At 40.7% G+C, this 21,330-nt stretch overlaps 1 protein-coding gene across 2 annotated transcripts in view; it reads right to left on the bottom strand.

The window, feature by feature from the left end:
- DENND5A_2 (DENN domain-containing protein 5A) overlaps positions 1-3,894 on the bottom strand; it is a gene marked incomplete at its 5' end in the record, with an annotated part of 59,463 nt that extends 55,569 nt beyond the window's left edge. The window contains 4 exons of one of the 2 annotated variants that reach the window (XM_051210577.1): positions 1,527-1,832; positions 1,872-1,993; positions 2,034-2,127; positions 3,711-3,894. Coding sequence is in view for 1 of the 2 variants with exons in the window: in XM_012936773.3 (XP_012792227.1) it covers positions 1,527-1,832; positions 1,872-1,993; positions 2,034-2,115 (510 nt within the window). Of the gene's footprint in view, positions 1-1,526; positions 1,833-1,871; positions 1,994-2,033; positions 2,128-3,710 lie in introns of those variants that run through there. The other variant, XM_012936773.3, reaches the window with a different exon arrangement.
- Between the last annotated feature and the right edge of the window lie 17,436 nt (positions 3,895-21,330).

Below are 21,330 nucleotides of genomic sequence, written 5' to 3'. Positions count from 1 at the left end.
TTAATAGTTCATTATACAGGCATCATTTAGAGATGGATTATTGGTCAAAACATATAGCTTTTAACCACAGATATCCAGGTCCCAACCCAGTCCAATCTCTGGATTGAACAACCGGATAATATTATCAGGCTTTCCAAATATGGCTCAAAGTTGAGTGCAAGAACTCCAAATCGGTCACTGGGTTATAACAAAATAATCATACAACTTAGCATCAAGTATAATATAAGATTTGCTTGTAAATATTGTCTGTAAATACTAAAATAAATACAAGGTAAGTAGATTTACTACACTGACATGAATCAAGTGTACCCAAATCTGAATGTTACACGAAAAAAAAACTAAAATCAGTCAATCTGTTACTTAAGGAAGCAGAGCTTCTGGAGTGCAAATGTAAGACTCAAGCTTACCAACCCTCTGATTCCAGATACTGAGAAAAGTAAAGCGCAACAATATTCATATATTAGAGAATATGTCAAAAACATTATATGAATGTACTAAAAGTCACTTAACGGCCACAGAATGTTACTCCGTCGGTTGAAGCTTTAAGTACATAGGTTACCCGAAATGCCCTGGTACGACCGAGGGTGAGGAGAGTCAGCTCCCTCTCGAAATGCTCTCACATGGCCACGCATATGCACCCACTGCCAGGGAAGTCCTACTCATTGCCTTCTCGCACCACGGGTGTTGTTTACGAAATTGAGAGGAAAAAAAGCGAATGTCCGGCGCCTTGATCGGGTTGGTGGATGTAGAGGATCCACCTAGGGCATTTGGAAAACCCTGATTTCAAACCAATGGTACATTTGGGCTCCAGGATCCTAGGGGACTAAATAGCGTATGAACCTATTGTTGGCCACAGGCTACCATACGACTGCATCGCCTAACGTTGCTCCACTTGCCTTATGAATTAGACCTCTAGGTTAAAGGCTCCGGGTGTGGCTCCCTGAGAAAACCCCCTTGTTCGGTTTGGACGCCCGGACAGTATTCTAGCCCTCACACAAATAGGATGACGAAATGTGGCGCATATATATTCAGTGCTCCCTTGTACCAAAATTTGTGTTTAAATAATAATAATAAGAGAAGGAAATAAGATCGTACACAACTGATGCCGAATATAAATTCACCCCATTGCACAAGCAAGTGGCTATCAGGACTCAGTAGCTGAGTGGATAACGCGATGGTGTTTGAAGCGAGTGGTACTGGGTTCGAGTCTTGTGAGCATCAACTCTGAGATGCAGGTACATCCAGCTGACAGGTCCCAAATAGGACGAAACGCGCGTCCTGGATTCCACTGCTAGCCACTATCCATCTTTGCTTATGATGCCGAATATATTGACGAAGCCATCAAAGCAATTTTAGCTACAGCAGTCTAAAAGAATAGTCATAGCAAGTCCCTTTGATAGCTATATATATGGTTAAAACTGCAGGAAAATAATGCTAATCACATGACATAAAGACTAAAGACCGTTCACACCACAAAACACCAATCAAAATGCATTTGTTAGCTGGCGTCCAACAAAAATACTTACCTTTGTAGTAAAAAGAGAATCTTTCTGACTCCCAAAGCATTCCTTGATAACCCCTGGGTTAAGTTCTTCCTTTGTAGGCGTTGAGAGTCTACGCGACTGAAGATCTGCAGTGTACATCATTTGCAGTGAACTGACTGCCTCTTTAAAGCCTTCATGTGTAACTAGTTCGCAGAAAAGCAGTGCTAAGCCGTGAACACGAGTACCATCTTCCCTAGTAATTATAAAAGTATGTCTTTGGGGCAAATGGAACCGGTTAAATAATGGGCTACTTTGACCAAATATATTGAGACCTTGGGGCATCGTAATCTATAAAGCGATCAGAATTGAGTTAATAATTTTTAATACCAGTGCAGTGGATTCCTCATCAAAAGGACAACTCGGAGAATATTCAGGAAAGTGTTGAAGGACGCGGCACTTGTAGGGCCGCTCCAGAGGAGGAAGATCAAGATAACCATCACGTTTTTCGCCTGGGAAACACCAGATGCATACTAACCAATAAGATATTACCTGAGCTGAAGCTCTCTAGGCCAACACCATAATCCACGCCGCAAATATAAAAGTAATCAATTACTTGCTCTGTACAGCACATAGCTAGTGAGTCCTGTAAAAGAAATGAAGTAGCAGATTACCATACAAAAATTACGAGGGGTGCGAGTATGTGTCGCTGATGAGAGCGTAGTTTACGGACGGACCAATAAGACTAGAGATAGTAAGTCGCGGATTTCAGGGCCAATTCTAATTCCTTACACTGATTTGTGACCCTCTCTAGACTCTAAAAAGTAGGTGAATCTTCTCAAGGTCATATTAATGTCAATCAAAGCTCGTCCACAAATTATAACCGGCGAGACTCTAATTTAGCGACGGCCTTTGAACGAATCTTAAATGACCTTGACAATTATTAGCCAATCAGAAGACAGTTAGCATAAACCGAGAATATATTGTAAGTAATGAATTACAGTGGATATTCTTCTTTTACATGATTTAAAAACTTGTTAAGGTTTGATGAAGGTTCAGAGGCTCTGAATTCATAATGCATATTGTATAGAAACTCGTCCATAGGTTAGTGGTTAGGGTTGTAGCCCGTCAATAGACACGTTTTCTCTAAAATCCGATGTAAACCGATCGCATGTTAGCACCCTAACCCTAACCTTAACCTAACCCTAACCTCAACCTAACCCTAACCTTAGCCCTAATCTAACCCTAACCCCTAACCCTAACCTTAACCTAACCCTAATCTAACCCTAAACCCTAACCATAGCCCTAAACCCTAACCTAACCCTAACCTTAACCTAACCCTTAACCCCAAACGCTAACCCTATGGACGAGTTTCTATGCAATATGCATTATGAATTCAGAACTTCTGAGCCTTTATCAAACCTCAACAAGTTTTTAAATCATGTAGCAAAAGAATATCCACTGTAATTCATTACTTTCTTGTAATATATTTTTATTTTGTACTGTCTTCTGATTGGCTAATAATTGAAATTGCTCAAACGCTTCTCACTGGCTCGTCCCTAAATTAGAGTTTCGCCGTCCGATCTGTTTTAACCTCTCATTAATCACCTTCTCTCTAAAATCCGCTGTGAACCGACCGTATGTTAGCATCGCGTGTTGAACTTGGCTCCGTGACCTTGAAATTGCTCAAACGCTTCTGATTAGCTGGTTGCTAAATTAGTCTCGCCTTATAACCTCACTGTGGAAAAATGGTCAGCCCTTTTTACTTAAGGGACGTCCTCGTGAAAGATTAATTTTCAATGAAGTTCCACTTAAGAATGATATTCCTTATCTCCTCAACCTGTTTAGTCCGGAGAGTCCTCGCAATTCGGACTGTTCCATCAAGGCACATGCCGTACTATTGGTGTAAGGCGCATAGTTCCGAGCATTTGTGCGGAAACTACGATCGTCTGCTTCTTTGAGGCCTGGAGAATCATGAAGTAAACACATTAATTCTGAGATCCATAGAAAGGTACCTACCCTACTATTTCAACCGTTTTACCAAAGTTGGAAGTTCTTCATAAAATTCTGAAATGTTGTACAAAGGTACGAAAACTTCACGTTTTGAGCTAAGTCACAAAATAACGAAGTACATGTACAAAGGAACAGACTGATATGACTCTCTGAATGAACTTTCAAGGACTTCGCGATACCATGTACCGCAAAATGGAAAAACCTTTATTCACTTACTTTTGAAATCAGAAAATAAACTTTGGAATTTATCAATAATTAAGTGGTACTTCTGGCTGTGGCCAAAGCAGAAATAAAAAAGTAGCACAAAGAGGTGACACGTTACCACAGTGTAATTATTTGCACTGTCTGACCTAGAAACTCGAGTATCCCGCCTCGTAGACCATAGTCGGATAGCCTTTGGAGTAGGTCAGTCTTAGTAATATGTATAAAAGGTCGATCGACTCATTTATTCATTTTACTTTATTACTATGAAGATCCAATCTCGCTTTGAATGTATTCAAGATGCCTTAAATATTTGTAGTTTGACATCTAGTTTTATATCTAAAGCGCGCTTTTCGAACGAGAAGTTTAGTCCTAACGTGATTTGCATTTATCAAAATTTTGCTGTGTTCTTACGCAACAGAAGTACCATTTCAGTTCTAAAGAATCTATCCTGAGCTATACGTTCGGTAGATTACTTTTTTTTGAGTTTCACCATATTTAATAGTTACCTGTGGTTTTGCCTCAACTTATTATTCGGTTTTTTTTCACGTATAGACTAGTTTCAGTTTATATCACTCGTTTTATCCATTTTTGTTCGTTTTCAGTGTGCTTTTTAGTGTTTTTTAAAGGTCTTAGGCTTTTGCAAGCATCTATAACATAGTTTGCTTCAATATAGTCATGAAAAACTCATGCAAACGTCCGGGATGCCGTTTTGCTGTTACAACTGGCATGCAGTGCGACAACTGCAAAGGTTGGTTCCACGAAGCATGCACAGATCTGACAGCAACTGTTTACAACAGACTCAGCAAGTCAGACCAAAAGTGGGTATGTGTCACGTGCAGCACGGACGCTGTAGTCTTGCTGAGTAACATCATTGTCCTACTGACAGGTCTTCGGAACAAGTTGTCAGTTAACTTGGATAACCATAGTAAAAAACCGGTAGGCAAACAAGAGCGTGCGACGGATACAAAAATAGGGATTTCGACAGGTATACCATCGTTGGAGCATCCATCAACACTAATGATGACGTGTCGAGGCTCAGCACCACCATTACGTCGACGGTATTAGACTCCCTAAGCAAACTCGGGTCTCCCAACTCAGGGTCCCTGAACACAAGAGTGGTTCCCAAAAACCCTGTGGGTGATTCGACCCACGTTAAGAGAGCCCAAAAGAACCAGGCATCACCGCCTAAGCCGAGCAACCCAAGTGTTGCTGTACGGAAAATAACTGGTGATTTGGTCGCACAGTCTACCCCCAAGACTGTTCGTCCGGTCAATAAAGAGCCCAAGACTCAAAAACACGCACTGACCTCCAAACAACAAGTCATTAAACCTGAACCCATCGTGAAACCTGGTAAATTAACAACAGTTCGTGACGATTCTCCCATTGTCATGAACGTCGTTGACAATCCTGACCTTCCTCTCAGTCTGCAGGACAAAAACGACAGGATGCTCTGGGGTGAATTGAACAAGAAGCTCGAACTTCCTAGAATAGAGCCTTTAACGGTCACCCGGCTCACTCGAGGAAAGGATTCTAAGCATCTAAATCACCCGAGGCTTCTCCGAGTAACACTTAAGAATGCTACCGACGTAGAGGACGTCTTGCAAGCAAGTCACTTGCTGAAATCCGATGGTAACGTAAGAATATTGCCTGACATACCGTACTCTGAGCGCAATATCATACGGAACATCCCTAAAGAATCTCGCGAGAAGTTTTTCCGCGGAAGAAACACAATTGTGCAAGGTATACCGGAAAATGCAGACCCTACTCAAACAAATTCTGACATCAGGGAATGGAAATTCATCAAACAGTCCTTGGGGCTCAAACACATACTGACTCAGCATGTGACGAGACTAGCCAAGAAGGACGGTGATCTTAGACCCCGTCTAATGAAGGTAACCTTCCCATCTTCCCACATGGTAGCTGCAGTTCTAGAAGCATTTCGTGCCAACAGACGTCGATTGCCACCTGGAATCCACATGCACCCGGATGGGCCATATGAAGCTAGGACCAAGCACAAAGGCAAGTTGGAGCTGACCATTCCACTTGTGGACTGTCTAAATGATTTAAAAAACGTGTAAAGGACAGGGCCTACCACCTCGGCAAATCTCATATAGGTGGGCTACCTGTCCATTCACATAAGGCTCATACAGAAAAACAGGACGAAGCTCACGCGTTCCAAATTGAAAGCATAAACTGCTAATATATGAACGCCGCGAGTCCACCAAAAAAAACTGGATGAACTACGTGAGCTTAGCAACGCTAATAAGGCCCATCTGATAGGAACATCTGAAACCTGGATATCTTCTCAGTTCTCGGACCAAGAGTTAGCATTACCTGGGATGACTTTGTTCCGCAACGACAGAAAAACAGGAATTGGGGGCGGAGTAGCCATATACATAAGCTCTTGCTTGGAGGTGCGCCAAGTTCACAACCTTGAGTTTCTCAACGGCTAGGTCTTAACGGTCCGGCCAACAACGACGGCGACGCCGCTTACCTTCTGGCGGCACATTACTCTCAAACATTTCAACCGGCTGACATCAACGTTACTGACGACAGTTTCATCTGCAATTCCACAGGACTTTCCGAAGTGAACCTAAGCGCTGACTTGGTGTTCCGGAAATTGCAGCACTTAAGATTAGATACTTCTCCTGGCCCGGATATGATCCATCCTGCCATACTGAGGGAGGCAGACTCAATCCTGGCAACGCCGCTTAGCGTGATGTTTTCAGACTCGCTAAGCCAAGGCAAATCACCGGAAAATTCGAAGTTGGCTCACATCACACCAAATTTCAAAGGGGGTCGACGCAATGAACCTTCAACTTATCGGCCGGTGGCTCTTCTGTCATTACCTTCAAAACTCATGGAGTCCCTGATATGCGATGGTTTAAACGACTATCTATTGTCCTTAAGTTTCTTCTCACCCCAACAGCATGGTTTCAGGAAGGGTTACTCTTGTATAACCAACCTGCTGACTGCGGTGGACAGATGGACAAGCATCCTCGATCGCAAGGGGAAGGTTGATATCATTTACCTTGATTTCTCAAAAGCTTTTGATAAGGTTAACCACTTGTGTCTTATCAGTAAGATCAAACGACTAGGTATCAAACCACCTCTAATCGATTGGCTTACTTCATACCTAAAAAATCGACACTTTAAGGTTAGGGTTAATTTCACTTTATTTCAAGCTATGGAATGTCCTAGTGGGGTCCCCCAGGGCTCAGCACTAGGGCCTCTTCTCCTCTTGATCTACATAAATGATCTTCTTCAACAGGCAACGTCAGACTTATTACTTTTTGCCGACGACGTGAAACTTTGGAGAGAGATACGCAACCAAGACGATATACAGGCACTTCAGGAGGATCTGACTCGACTTCAATGTTGGGCAGACGATAACGGACTTACCTTTACCACTTCAAAGTGTAAAAGAGTCCATCTGCGACATGTCGCAAACTGCATTTACAACTTAGGTAACTCCTCTCCAGTAGTATCCCAAGTCGAAAAAGATTTAGGAGTCCTGGTGCCCCATGATTTAAAGTCTTACGCTAACTGTGACAAAAATGCCTTCCGAGCAAACCTTGCACTGGTAACGTTGAAGCGCATTTTTGGGCAGTTTGACGGACGAACTTTCCACATAATCTTCAATAGTTTCATCCGTCCCCATTTAGAGTACGGAAACATAGTACTCCCCCCTCACTCCAAAAGGACAAGGTCACTTTGGAGCGTATCCAACGGCGAGCCACGAAATCAGTTCGAGGACTCAAATTTAAACCTTACGAAGAGCGCCTTCAATCACTTATCCTTTACCCACTAGAGTATAAGCGTCTTAGAGGTGACCTTCTGATGGCTTACAGTATCCTTAACACTTCTGGACATCTCCGTAAACACCTACTTAAGCTTAGTCCCAATACAAACCTAAGGGGAAACATCCAGAAACTGGAAACACAACATAGCAAGACGGAATGTAGACACAACATCTACTCCTTAAGAGTTGTCAAAAGCTGGAATTCGCTGCCGGCCGAGCCAGTCCAAGCGACTTCTCAGGAGTCCTTCAAGAGGAAACTTGACCTAATGTTAAGGACCAAGGACAGCATCACACTATGATTTACCAATTTCTTTTCCTCTTTTATTGTTAACATACCTAGGTTCCTGCCTGGAGGATTTGGTGATCCCCTGCTACTAGACACGGAAGCCTGTTAAGCGAGAGCTTCTTCTATTCCGTCCACAACCATTTGAACCATTTGAACTTTAACCAGTAACAACCTCTATAATTGAATCGTGCCCACTCAGTGGAATCAAACGTTAGAAGTGAGGAGGTTCGAAAATATATTTGATTGGTTATCAATATATCGAGAAGCGATTGATCTAGGTTCCTGCCTGGAGGTGTTGGTGATCCACTGCTACTAGACACGGAAGCCCGTTAGGCGAAAAATTTGTCTGTTCCGTCCACAACCATTCGAACCATTTGAATCCCAACTGGCTGGCGGTTGTAAGAGGTGTTGAGCACTGAGTTTGCACTCGCGATCTAGTGCGTATGCATGACCAAGAGCTTTCAGTTAGGTTAGCCCATCAAAATTAATGTGGCCAGCATCAAATGTCGAAGACTTACGAAGCTATTGATAACTCCCCTCGCCTAGTGGCGTAGTGATGACCCAAAGACGTGGCCAGCCAGAAGTTAAAACCCAACGAGTTTGTCCTTGGTAAACCCCTTCTGATAGCTTGCTATGTTCGGCAGCGTCTGGTCGTTTTTCCTTACTATAAGAGGCCATGTAGGTACATTATAATAATGAAGAGACGGATATAATCAAAATTTCGGTCCATCGTAAACTTCGTTTCTTCCTCGTCTTTTCCAGCCGTCCTGGAAAAGAAGAAAAACGTGTATTTAAATATATGTCGAATTACACTTGCACTCATACACATACAACAACCTAAAAGCGATTTTTACAGAATGTTTTTTTTGAAAATATATATAAATATACATATATTATCGAACGTATTAACAAACAAAAAAGGAAGAATTTTGTTTTTTTTTGGAATAAATATATATAAACTGTTATAATCTCCTTCTTACGGTTATGACCCAGCTATTCCTATTGCCTAGTATTCTCGGACACCGATTCACTCGACAAGTCCCCAAATCAGAATACGGTTGAACAGGAAAGATTATATTCCAAATAACAAGGTTAGATGGAAGCATGAAGCAAGTAGGAAGTACAATAGGGAAAACATTATTACATTTATAGTTTTTACATGAGAGGATTCTAGAATATTCTCCAAGTATCGACTAGTGTTGATTGGATAAGAATTAGCCAATCAGCGTGCACCAAAGCAATCGTGCATTGAGCATGCTTTAATCCAGCCTATGTCCCGCTAACATAAACAAACTAAAAAATTTATATATATATAATACAAAGAAAAATCGAGACGAAACAAAGTGTAAACTAGTGTCTTATGTGCAGTTATCGCTTAAATGTTCTGGAAACCTTACTTTTCTTCCAGAACGTATTGGTTTGAGTCTGTTTTCAGATACCGCTAAAGTATCATCATGATTGTTGACTATCGGGTGAGGCATCGAAAGTGTAAGACTCATGTCTTTCGATTGTCCCGAAAGAAAATCGAAGTGAATAGGGTTTTCTTCTAAATACGCGGCTTTGAGGAGATCGATGCTGATGCTATCGTTAGTTCAGATCTTATCGATTATATAGCACCTAGGTTCGCGCTGAAGAACTGGTGGGATATTCAGAAAAATATCCCAAAAACAATTATCCGGTTAAGTCTAATGCTACCCTTGAACGTTAAATGGTGTCATTTTCCAATTGGCCAATATTTATTCACGTGTCATTTTTCTGTTGGTCAATATATATAGTAATCTTAACTGTATAAATATGCATTTGTTTGTAAATCATTATTCTGCTCCTGGCCCCATAAACAATTTTTCATGTACGGTTCATGTTCTGATGTATTGGAGATTGAGTAACAGTATTGGGGTCGTACTGAGATATCTGAAGCTGGTCAATCGGTAGAAATGAGAGTAGCCACCTCGCGATTCACAATAAGAACTTTAAAGTTTCCTTCGTATGCTGTTTCGAGATGTCATTGAAATGAGTCGCGACGCACAAAGACGTTGTACTATATCTTATGGCAGGTTTGACGAAAACGTCAGTTGACTGAGGTCGAGTGGAAACAGGTTTCAATGAACGCATTGCGCTTGTAGACTTGTTCGCGCAGGAGCTTAGATCCATATTCATTTAAAAAGATGAAGGGTCCACAAATTCTCCTGGAATTTGGGGTTCTGTTCTACGAACGATTTGAGCTGCATTTTATCCAACATCAGCTTTCATTGCATTCCGAATACCGTGTAAAACGAGTAGAGGAGCTTTGGTCCACTGTGAAACGTTTTCAGCTGCAAGTGGAGCTTACAGCTGTGAAATCGTTGTATCAACAGGTCAGCTTGTGGGCGGTAGGCGATCGTTCAGAATCGTGTGATTCCTAAAAGTGTAGCCAAACAATGGAAATGTTCAGATTTGAACTGACGTCCACGGTCTGTAGTGATAATTGAAGGGCAGCCAACGTTTTCCACCCATTGTCCGATGACTGCGTGGGACACTGTTTTAGCAATAATGTTGTTGATGGATAACGATTCAGTTTACACAAGTTAAGAGACAAGAGTATACATTTGAATCTGGTCAAAGTTCTACAAAATCCAGATGAACATGGTCGAAACGAGCAGCGGGAGTTTTGAAAGGGTCTAAGGGACATTTTGTTGTCTAAAATTCCCTTAGATTTCTGATATCTTACACAGGATCGTGCCCACTCCATCATACTAGGCCAGAAAAACCATTCTACTATGGACTTGATGGTAGCACAAACACCTGGATGAGAATGTTTGTGCAACGTTTAGAAGACGTTGCGTCGATAATGTTTCGGCACGATTGGGCGATCCCAACCTGTAGATGTGTCACATAGTAAGTTTTACTTGCCTGTTCCCATCTGTTTGATAATGTTTTAAGGTTATTGACGACAACTCGTGCTGGAGATCAGTGTCTCCTTTTTGAAGCTGGGCGATTTTAAGAAGGTCGATTCCTTGAAGACTGTCCAAGGACGTTATACGAGACAAAGCGTCTGCAGATTCCCTTTTCCCCCAGAAATATGTTGTATATCTGAAGTAAACTGCGAAATGTAGTCCAGTTGTTGAGACTCTCGATGACAGTATTTGTCTGAAAATGAGCTTAAAGAGGCGAGAGGTTCGTGATCAATAAATAGAGTGAATTCCTGGCCTTCGATGGTGTCGAAAGTGCTCTGAAGCACAACACATGTCTGGGCGTTCCCTATTGAAAGTAATATACCTCGATTCGGTGTCAAGTAACAGTCTTGAGCGGAATGTCAAAGGTCGCCAAGTGTGATTAACCCATTGTTGTAAGACTCCTACGATTTCCGAGTCGGATGCATCTACTGCGATAAAATGGGTGCTTGGGTGTCCTGATGTACAAATATGGTTGCTTTTGCGATAAGATCCCTAATTGTGGAGAATGCTTTTCTCGCGAAATCGTCCAAATTGAGGAATTTAGCATTTCCGCGAAGTCGGTTGGTTGGAGGCTTAATAAATGACGCGCAGTTTGGAATGAACTGTCTATAGAAACTTACAGGGCCGTTAAATGTGCTTAATTGATTGATGGTGGTCGGATCTGGGTAATCCAGAGTGGCTGCCACTTTTCCTCTCAGACGTCGGATGCCTTGAGCATCAATGGTATGTCCAAGGAAATCTAGGAGGTCCGACTTGGAATTTCTGAATGTTTACAGTAATGCCATGTTTTTGTAGTCGTTAGAAAACAAGGTCCAGATGCTGGAGATGGAATTCTCTGTCCCGACTTGCTATCAAGCAGTCATCAACGTACGCATGTATGAAGTTGAGACCTCGAAAAACGTCATCTACGAAGCTTTGGAATGTCTGAGCACGATTTCTTAGGCCGAAAGGCATGAGCGAAAATTCGTGCAGATAGAAAAGAGTTGTGATTGCAGTTTTTGGAATATCGTCAGTGGCCATAGGAATTTGTCTTATAAGCTTAGACCAAGTAGATTTTCGAAAAGACAGTTGTACCCTTCAAGATGGCTGTCAAGTCGTGAATGTGAGGCAACGAGTAACTATCAGGAATGGTTTTCGCATTCAATCGCCCATAGTCGAAAGTTGGACGCCAGTCGCTGCTGTCCTCTTTAGGGACCATGTATAACGTATATGGCCATGGGCTGTTTGACGGCCGAATGATTCCTAACTCAATCATGTGGTCCACTTCGTTTTTAGCCAACCTCAGCTTTTCGGGAGCCAGTCGGCGCGCTTTTGAGAATACAGGTGGTCCTGTAGTCGTGATGTGATGTGTAACGTTACTAGTTACACACGGCAATTTCGGTTGCGGTTGGTATATCTCAGAGTACTTATCGAGTAGTTTTTGATAGTACGGATCGACCGTGTGCCTTACTGTGATTGGGGATGATCTACAACAGGAAAAAGCAGTTACACGAAACAAATAAACTAGTGTTTCCGTTTACTAACCTCCGTTTGCGCGTCTCGATGTTTAGACTGTGTTGTAAGAGGTCTATACCAATGATTAGCATAGAAACATCTGGAACAACAAAGATCCAGTGGATGGGTTTGCGTAAACCCACGTTAAGATAAACGTACCATTTACCATATGTGGCGATAAGCTTTCCGTTTGCTGCCTGTAGGTTTGAGACTGATTCGTGAGACCGGTCGTTGAGAGGGGCTTGAAGAACGCTTATTTCTGCGGCAGTATCGACGAGGTAGCGAACTTTCGTTATCACATCTGTGACAACAGTGAGCTATGTTTGCCGTTAACGAGTTCCGGGTGGGAAGTTTCCCGAAGCGTCTTTCATGTCGGTCGGTTCGGAAAATTGCGGGGTTTTCTGAAATTTCGAGATTTTCTGTACTGATTATGATACCAGCACCAGTTGGGGTTATCTGTCTTTCGTAGTCTAGAGACCGATCGTTTTCGTGAAGAATTCCTTCGAGGGGTTTGTGATCGATTACGGTCATTATGGATACGAAGGCAACGTGTCAGCCTATGACATAGTTCCGTCATATCATTCCGTGTCGCTTGAGGTATTTCTTCGAGTAAAAAAGCTCGGAGTTAGAAGATTTGGTGCGGCAGATGCAGCCAGCTCGTCTATGGTATCGTTTTGAAATGAGACAAGCACTGCTTGCACCTCTTGAGGAAGTTTGGGCAAGAAAAGTGGTCTGAACAGGCCGTCATCGGGGGTTCTTTGACCAGTTACATCTCTCACTTTTAACAGCAGGTCCGTTGTTGAGCCATGCTGCAGATCGATGTTATTGAGGAGTTGATGTAACATCTGTCGATCGGTTAGATATCCGCGTTTCAGAATAGACCGTTTTAGAGTTTCATAAAATTCCGAAACACCACTAGTAAACATATTAGGTGTGACGTACCTGGTAATTTCGCGCGTGGATCGGTCACGTCGTGCTCGTTTAATGTCAGCTTTTGCGGAGCAAAACCAGGTTTCGATGATTTTTGGCCAAAAGGGTATTAGCTGAGATGCATATAGTGTTATAAAATTAATTCTAAGAACCTAAGGAGTCTGTTATGTCATGCTGAATATGAAGTACAGGACTGATAGGAGAAAAATATACATGTCCAAAAATATGAAGAAAAAAATCACAATGTATAAACATTAAGGTAAGGCAATGATATATGAAATTCCAAGAAGGAACAGACCCACAGTTTGCAGTTTGGTGTAGCAGATCACATTGGGCTCATCAATGATGATGCCACAGGTATTTGGAGTTTGACAACGCTTTAACCCGTAAGACATAATATGGATCGTACTCAACAAGTGAAATCAAAAGACAGAGGCGAGGAGGTTTGGAGATACATCTGATAGGCTAACAATATATCGAGGATCGACTGATCAAAACTGGCTAGCGGTTGCAAGCGAAGTTGAACACGGCGTTCACACTCGCGATCTAGTGCGTATGCATGACCGAGCGCTTTCAGCTAGGTTAGCCCATTAAAACTAATGTGGCCAGCATCAAATGTCGAAGACTTACAGATTTTGGGGGATTTATTTACCGCTACAGTATCAACAAAAAGCGCCGATACTACGTTAATTGTAGTCCTGAGAGAGTTGGTTATATTGTGACTGCTACATTTCTACAGTCCATGATTTCGGGTGATACAATTTCACTTATTGTGTAATGATATGAATTGTCACAGTCATTTATTTACACTGCACTACTGCTAAAACTGACTTCCAATGACCACATATTCATCCATTACGCAAGTGAATTCATCGACAAATAGTGGAACATATGACTTCAATACAGTTGGTAAGTCGTTTACACAAAGTTAAAAACGAGGACCAAGGAATGTATCTCGTGGAGCTCCACTCATCACAACTTTTCATAAAGCCCCGTTTACCCAAAACCGTTGTTTCCCGTCATCTAGAAAATCACTTGTCCAGTCTATGATTTCATAATTGATCCCGAGACTTTGCAGTTTTAATTTAGGACCCACGCGAGAGACCTCGTCAAAGGCTTTATTTTGATCTGTGCAAATTAAGTCTATCGTGATACTACTACCATTCACCGTATTTAAATCTTCTAAAGTAATGAGATTTGCAAGCATGAAAGTTCTTCCTTCGAACCGTGTTGTTCCATCTAAAGCACAATGTATGGGTTTTCAAATCTTGATGTCATCGACAAAGAGTAGACCAGATAACTTCCACAATTGGTAGGTCGCTCATATTAGGTCGAAAAGAAGAGGTGCAAGGATTGTGGCTTGCAGAAATCTTTAATCCTGGTATTTATCCGTCTTTATGTTTGTCCAAGAAGCCAGGCCGGTGATTACAGTAGTCTTTATTCAGAATTTTTGAATTGGGCTCCTCTAGCAGACATTATTGTAATGGATGTATCGAAAATAGTCACCCAGTTGTAAATGAAGGCGTTGACCAGTGTGTAAGCTGCGATGTCTGTTATTGATATGGCTGTCCAAAACCCCGTGAATCTGTCTATGCATACAAATCAATAATCAAAAACTATTAGAACTCAGTAAATGACCTACCAAATCCATATGAACGTGAGCAAGACGTGCATCTGATAGATGAACTTGCGTGACGGTCAACCATTGATTGCTGACACGCCAAATACTCCCTAACCCCGATTTTGCACATCTTTTTGTAAATTTTACCATATATCAGGCACTAGTTAGCGTTCACGCCAAGACGAGGTGAAGTACGTTCTGTTAGATATTTTCTGCATATTTTGGAGAGAAAAGGTCGAGGCATCGCTTTGGCCGTGTCACAATCAAACTACCTTCACTAGGTGATGGTAAAGGTTTTAGTATGTGACCAGTGTTCTTCGCTTCATGCGGGTTTTTTGACTCTTGATCCTCTGCCTGGTTGTCTCCCAACTCGATATTTACGCTTGATAATAATGTCTGCCGCAGGAATGTCCTGATCTTTAATAACTCGGACATCGCCTGTGAACTGTGATATATAGTCAAGGTGTAGGATTCCTCAAGGAAATTATTCGTCAGCGTCAGCTTTTCATGTGTTCGTTTGTGATTTGTGACCCATGTGAACTATGGGTTACCTGCACTCAAACATGTGTCGAAAATGCCTAATGGTTCGGTAGACCTCAATATGTTGTCGTTTGAATGTAGAATATTACGTCTCTGCTGCATAAGGTCAGCCAGGCATATTTACTCAGTTAGTTAGAGACACTGCTTTCCAATTTGTCTAAAGTATCTACCACTAAAATTAGTAGGAAGTTGGAATTCGGATACGTTGACGTAGATGCTTGAGCTGGTTTATCCTTCAGCTGATTAGCAGCTTCAACAGCCTCAGGAGCCAGATTGAAACCTCTCGGTTTTCCTTCAAAAGAATCTGTTAAGGGTTGGATTGGTTGTGCCCATCCAGAGATGAATCGACGAAGAAGGTTGAGTAAGTCTGGAAAATCATTAAATGATGACATTGCCTGAAGGCTTCCACCTTTTCTGAGATCCGTGTAATCCCTTCTGCACTTATTTTGTGCCCCAGAAATCCTAATGTGTGCACTCCTAAAACACATAATTTGATGTATGTTCATTCTACATTCATTTAGCCCTTATAACACTGTTCTCATGTGATGATCATGTGATGACACAGAGTAGGACAATCGCGTGCTGGAGATTATCTCACTCTCCTCGACTCGGATACACTTATATCCTAATTCTAGGAGACGTATATTTCTAAAGCCAACTTCCCTGAACAGATTAACAGTGAGGGTGAATCTGTAGTGGCACTGGACTCCAACCACACAACCTTTGAAACCGAGCATATAATTACTGAAAACGTTTATATTCAACAATGGACAAGAAGGGAAGGTTGCCAATGGAGAACACGAGAGCGTTTAATTCCATTCAATCGGATGGCATGGCTCAGCCTTGCAGGCGTGGTCATTATGTGTAACTTGTCTTTACTCACACCACATACACTATTATGTCTTTAGCCTAAGTGTTTTCTTTAAAGACTCCAGACATCATGTTGTTAGTCGTTACGATACAATGATTCACTATAGAAAATGATATGACTTTCACGTAAGATCTTATAGATTAGACTATCCCATCATGAAATATCTACAATTTTAGGATGTCTATGATAATAATAATACCAATAACCAAGTAGATCATAATTCAACATAATTTCCCAGACTTGACACTTAGTATTAGGTAGACTCGTTGACGGAATGGGGTTATCGATTATATTATGGAGAATAGGAAACGTAACCACTTTCTTCTCATTTTCTTCACACCATCATACGTGACACTCATGAATATGTATGTGGAAAGTTATAAAATTATTGGCGGCATCAGTGATTTCTGGTTGAAAAAACACAAGCTCTTGTCTAATATCTAGAAGAGAATACTTAAAACAGATTACGCTAGCGTAAACAACGTAGAGCAATACACTTGAGTCGTAGTAACAAAAACCAAGAAAGCAAAACTTATTAAAAATAATTAGCGCCAGCACTTGAAGGATCACATAAATTACAGAACTTCGACAAACTGAGGGATAGAATACTGCAGTTACACTAAAACACCAGCGAATAAATAAACAGAGCGTAGCAGATCAACCTTCATTGCCTTCAACGGTGCGAAAATGGTAATACCCACTTTATTCTGATTATCCGCGAAAGTGCGAACCGAAGTTAAGTTTATTTCCGGTACCCATTACTATTGGCCATGAGAAGAAAGAGCTACACACTAAACGGCTACGAAATGCAGATAAGTAAATGACTTTTGCATATGATGCATCGATGAAAACTTTTCTTTTTTGAAAATATCCAGTACGTCCAACTCCTCATGTACTGAGAAAGCCAGACAGCCCACAAATAAACAAAGCAACTAGCGCTATAAATATATAAAATGGCTGTCGTCACCTTAGCTTTTCAAAACCATTTCAACAAAATTTAAAAATGTTTTCGCCAGGTGACTTTATTTCTTGTCTTTTTCAGCATATTTGGCAAACGTACAGAAAACTGAGGTTCTAACAATATCAAGTTCATCAATCTCACTTAGTAAGAGTTCCAAATATAATGCGTTCATTTGTGTTCATCTAGTTCTACCTGCCTTGGATTGCCTTATACATTCATATTCTGGAGTTTTCGATAACTGCATGGAAAGGTTTTAAATCTGGAATGTGAACAAAAATGATTAAATGGTTCAAATGGTTGTGGACGGAGTAGAAGAAGCTCTCGCTTAACAGGCTTCCGTGTCTAGTAACAGTGGATCACCAATACCTTTAGGCAGGAACCTAGGTATATTAACTATAATATATTAGAAAAAAAGAGATTGGTAACTCATAATAAGATGTTATCCTGAGTCCATAAGAATAGGTCAAGTTTCCTCTTGAAGGACTCCTGAGAAGTCGCTTGGACTGGCTCGGCCGGCAGCGAATTCCAGCTTTTGACAACTCTTAAGGAGTAGATGTTGTGTCTACATTCCGTCTTGCTATGTTGTGTTTCCAGTTTCTGGATGTTTCCCCTTAGGTTTGTATTGGGACTAAGCTTAAGTAGGTGTTTACGGAGATGTCCAGAAGTGTTAAGGATACTGTAAGCCATCAGAAGGTCACCTCTAAGACGCTTATACTCTAGTGGGTAAAGGATAAGTGATTGAAGGCGCTCTTCGTAAGGTTTAAATTTGAGTCCTCGAACTGATTTCGTGGCTCGCCGTTGGATACGCTCCAAAGTGACCTTGTCCTTTTGGAGTGAGGGGGGAGTACTATGTTTCCGTACTCTAAATGGGGACGTTGTTACCAGTTCGTTTGTATTTTGCTCAACAATGCCTTTTGCGGTTTAGCATGATGATAACATTTTGGTAAAGTGCACAAATTCGATTACCATGGAGCGATTCGTTAGAATAACCTAACGGTTCTCGTCGAGTTGCAGAAAAAGCAAACAAGTATAATTTTGGTGGTCGACTTAACGCCCAGATCAGTGATTGATTAATTACAGAAATTAACATACAAAATCTGTAAAAAGGGTTTATACAAATACTGGGGTGTTCACTTCAACATGCTAAAACTGCATGTACTAATTATGATGCACCATATAAAACTGGCTTCCAGGATATCAAGAAATCTATTACTACTTAGTTGTACTAATGTTTTCTATATTCAAGGTTGAATGTGTGGGCGCTTAATCAAAGATGACCCCCGTTCCCGTGAAAACATGAGAAACAATTAGCCGAAAAGATGCAAAGCACTTTATAAAAATGGGCACAGCTCTGGTAAATGTAGATCACGTGATCCACACGTTTTTCGCCATGCCTAATATCTCGGTTATGGCAAGATCTGATACATCTAGTTGGTTTGTAAAACTACTGTACATTTCGCAAATAATGATGATCAGCCTTGTAGTTCAGATCTTATTAAGCTCAGTGACCCCAATAATTATTTACCATCGCCATCTGCAACTCCGAGTATATCACTTCACTTTCGTAAGATTCTATATTTGTCTCATGGTTCTTTTCACGGTTTCATCGTTGATAATGGTAGTATCGATTTGTCTCATGTTACATACTATCGGCGATCTGATTATTCACAATCTACGAAAGGCTGGTAAGTCCATGGTTTATATGCTAGTCACTTACAACATTCGAATACGTTACAAGAACTCAGGTGAGTCTTTTCCAACTGTTGTTAATTCTAATACTAGTGAGTAAATTCTAGATTATAGAGAGTGGATACCCAGTCCACAACCGGACAGACACATGATGAACCCAAGGAGAAGATGTACAATTTATTACAGAAATCTGGATCCCCATTTAAGCTATGGTGGTTGTGGTATTTGTACCTACTGGTGATTCTTTTGTACTTTATTGGGCGCTTATTAGGAATTCCAAATACACTGCGTCCAGTTATGCTCATCTATTTGTATCTGTCTTAAGTTGGGCTATTTTCTGAGTTCTTAGTTTGCAAGTCAATGCAAATACATTTAGTAATAGTCTTTACCTAAATAATCTATGGTATTTCGATGCATATTGGTCATCATGGTATTTAAACATACATGATGAATAATACTGAGCTATCTTTTGCTCAGACACACAGTGACTGAGGAGTCATCATAAGCCAAGACTTGAAAACTACTGCACACTGTCGTGCAATAGCCGCCAAATGTTTTAGAACTTTATGGTCAATACATAGGGCCTTTAGTCACGTCAACGCCAATTGTTTTGACTTTGTATACAGTGTTTGTGCGTCCTAAGCTCGAGTACTGCATACAAGTGGCTAGCCCCTGCTTAAAGAAAGACAGTGAGCTTTTGGAAAAGGTTTAGAGAACAGCAACTAAGCTGACTCCTGGGATAATGAAGCGCTGTATGATGCTCGACTGGCTAAACTAAACATATTCCCGTCGCCATATCGAAGAACTAGAGGTAACTTAATTCAGTTCTCAAATTACTTAATGATAGATTCTCACTCGATATTTTCGTCTTCCAAAAGCGATAGTTTACGAGGATACTCCAATAAGTTCGCAAGCCCAGAATAAATTACTTGTTAGCTGACTCTCAAATTCCCCATCGAATTATCAGCGAGTGGGATTCATTACCTTAACATGTGATTGAAGCTCCATCTATCGACTCTTTCAAAAGAAAGTTGGATCAACTTAGAGACCATCATGGCCAAAACTAACACAGACCAACAAGCCTTCTGTCCTTTCCAAACTGAACCTGATTTTATTTTGATAGTTTCATTGTTTGTTGAAGTTCTGATGTCTATAGTTTATTTTTACGCTGGATAATTGTTTTAGCTGGGATACGACTGATCTACTTACAGAAGCAACACTGACAAAGCTGTTGATTGTTTCTTTTCACAAATAATCTATTTTGGCGGATTTCACCATGAATGGATCCTGGGTTTATACTTAAATGATTTCACAGGTTAACACATTTTAATGATGAAATCAGCTCATACATACTGGACATAATTGTCGTAGATCCGTCCAGTTAGTCAGTAAATACATAACAAGTAAACATGATAAGTATATCGTTATAAATGTTTGGTGAAGCTACTCAACTGGTGATGTTTAAATTCAGAAGGGGTATTAAACACATACCAGATGATATCTGCAATTAGTCACAAGTATTTGGATTTTTATTTTTTACGCTATATTTACGAGTTTTTGACCATCTATATCAATAATTTTTACAGAATGTCATATAGTTTGCTTATCGTTTTAAATGTTCTTGCATTACACAGATGAGGTATATATATACTAAGATCAAGTTATGTCAAATTTGGCGTCTTTAATCGCACCAAGATACCTGCACAACTATATAAATACTAAAAGTCAATATTCAACAACGATATTAAAAGTGATTCTTACGTGCTGCTGGCGAGATTTTATGTTGATGTCTAATAAGGAGCAGTGCACTGAAGATATTGTTACTTCCTTGACCTGTCTACCCAATAGCATACAAGAGAGAACTTGTCTTGATCTAGATCAAGGCGTTGATATGATCAGCTAACTGGTTTGACCTTGAAGCTAGCAATGCGTGAGTCCGAATTGCAACTCAAAGGGTCTTGGGAGCAGAAAGAACTATTTTAACGCTTGATTGGTTGACAAGTAAGAAGGGCGGAGAAGACGAATCGACCGGAACGCTACTCGATTTACTTCTGATTCAGATTAATGTAAAAAGGGTATGAATAAACGGGTGACTAACACGACCGTAGCGTACAAACAATTAGGAAAGTACAACTGTGTCAAAACTAAGCATTAGGATAGGAAAATGGAGTACGAAAGGTTACGTTTACACTAAAATAACTTAGAAATAAAAATACCATACATCAAATAAAAGCTTATGGTTTATAGAACAAACTAAAGACAAAAATAAAAGCTAGTATTTTACAAACTTTGAATTAAATGAAATAATGTCCGCAAAAGTAGCTTCCATTGTTCGTCATGGCTTCTTTAGTTCTATATTTAGGTCAGATATTCACTAAAACGTTTCAAACAGAAGTAAAGTTTGAACAAAGCTCTATGAGAAGAGCATAAAAGCAGTGTAAATTCAGTAGTGTAGTCATGATGTTCTGTCGCTTATTTGTACCGAACTTGGTGAACAAGTGTTTC

This window comes from Schistosoma haematobium, chromosome ZW (genome assembly GCF_000699445.3).
Source record: "Schistosoma haematobium chromosome ZW, whole genome shotgun sequence".
Taxonomy (NCBI): Eukaryota; Metazoa; Platyhelminthes; class Trematoda; order Strigeidida; family Schistosomatidae; genus Schistosoma; species Schistosoma haematobium.
The sequence above is the reverse complement of the archived record's forward strand: the minus strand, read 5'-3'. Positions and strand labels throughout refer to the sequence as shown.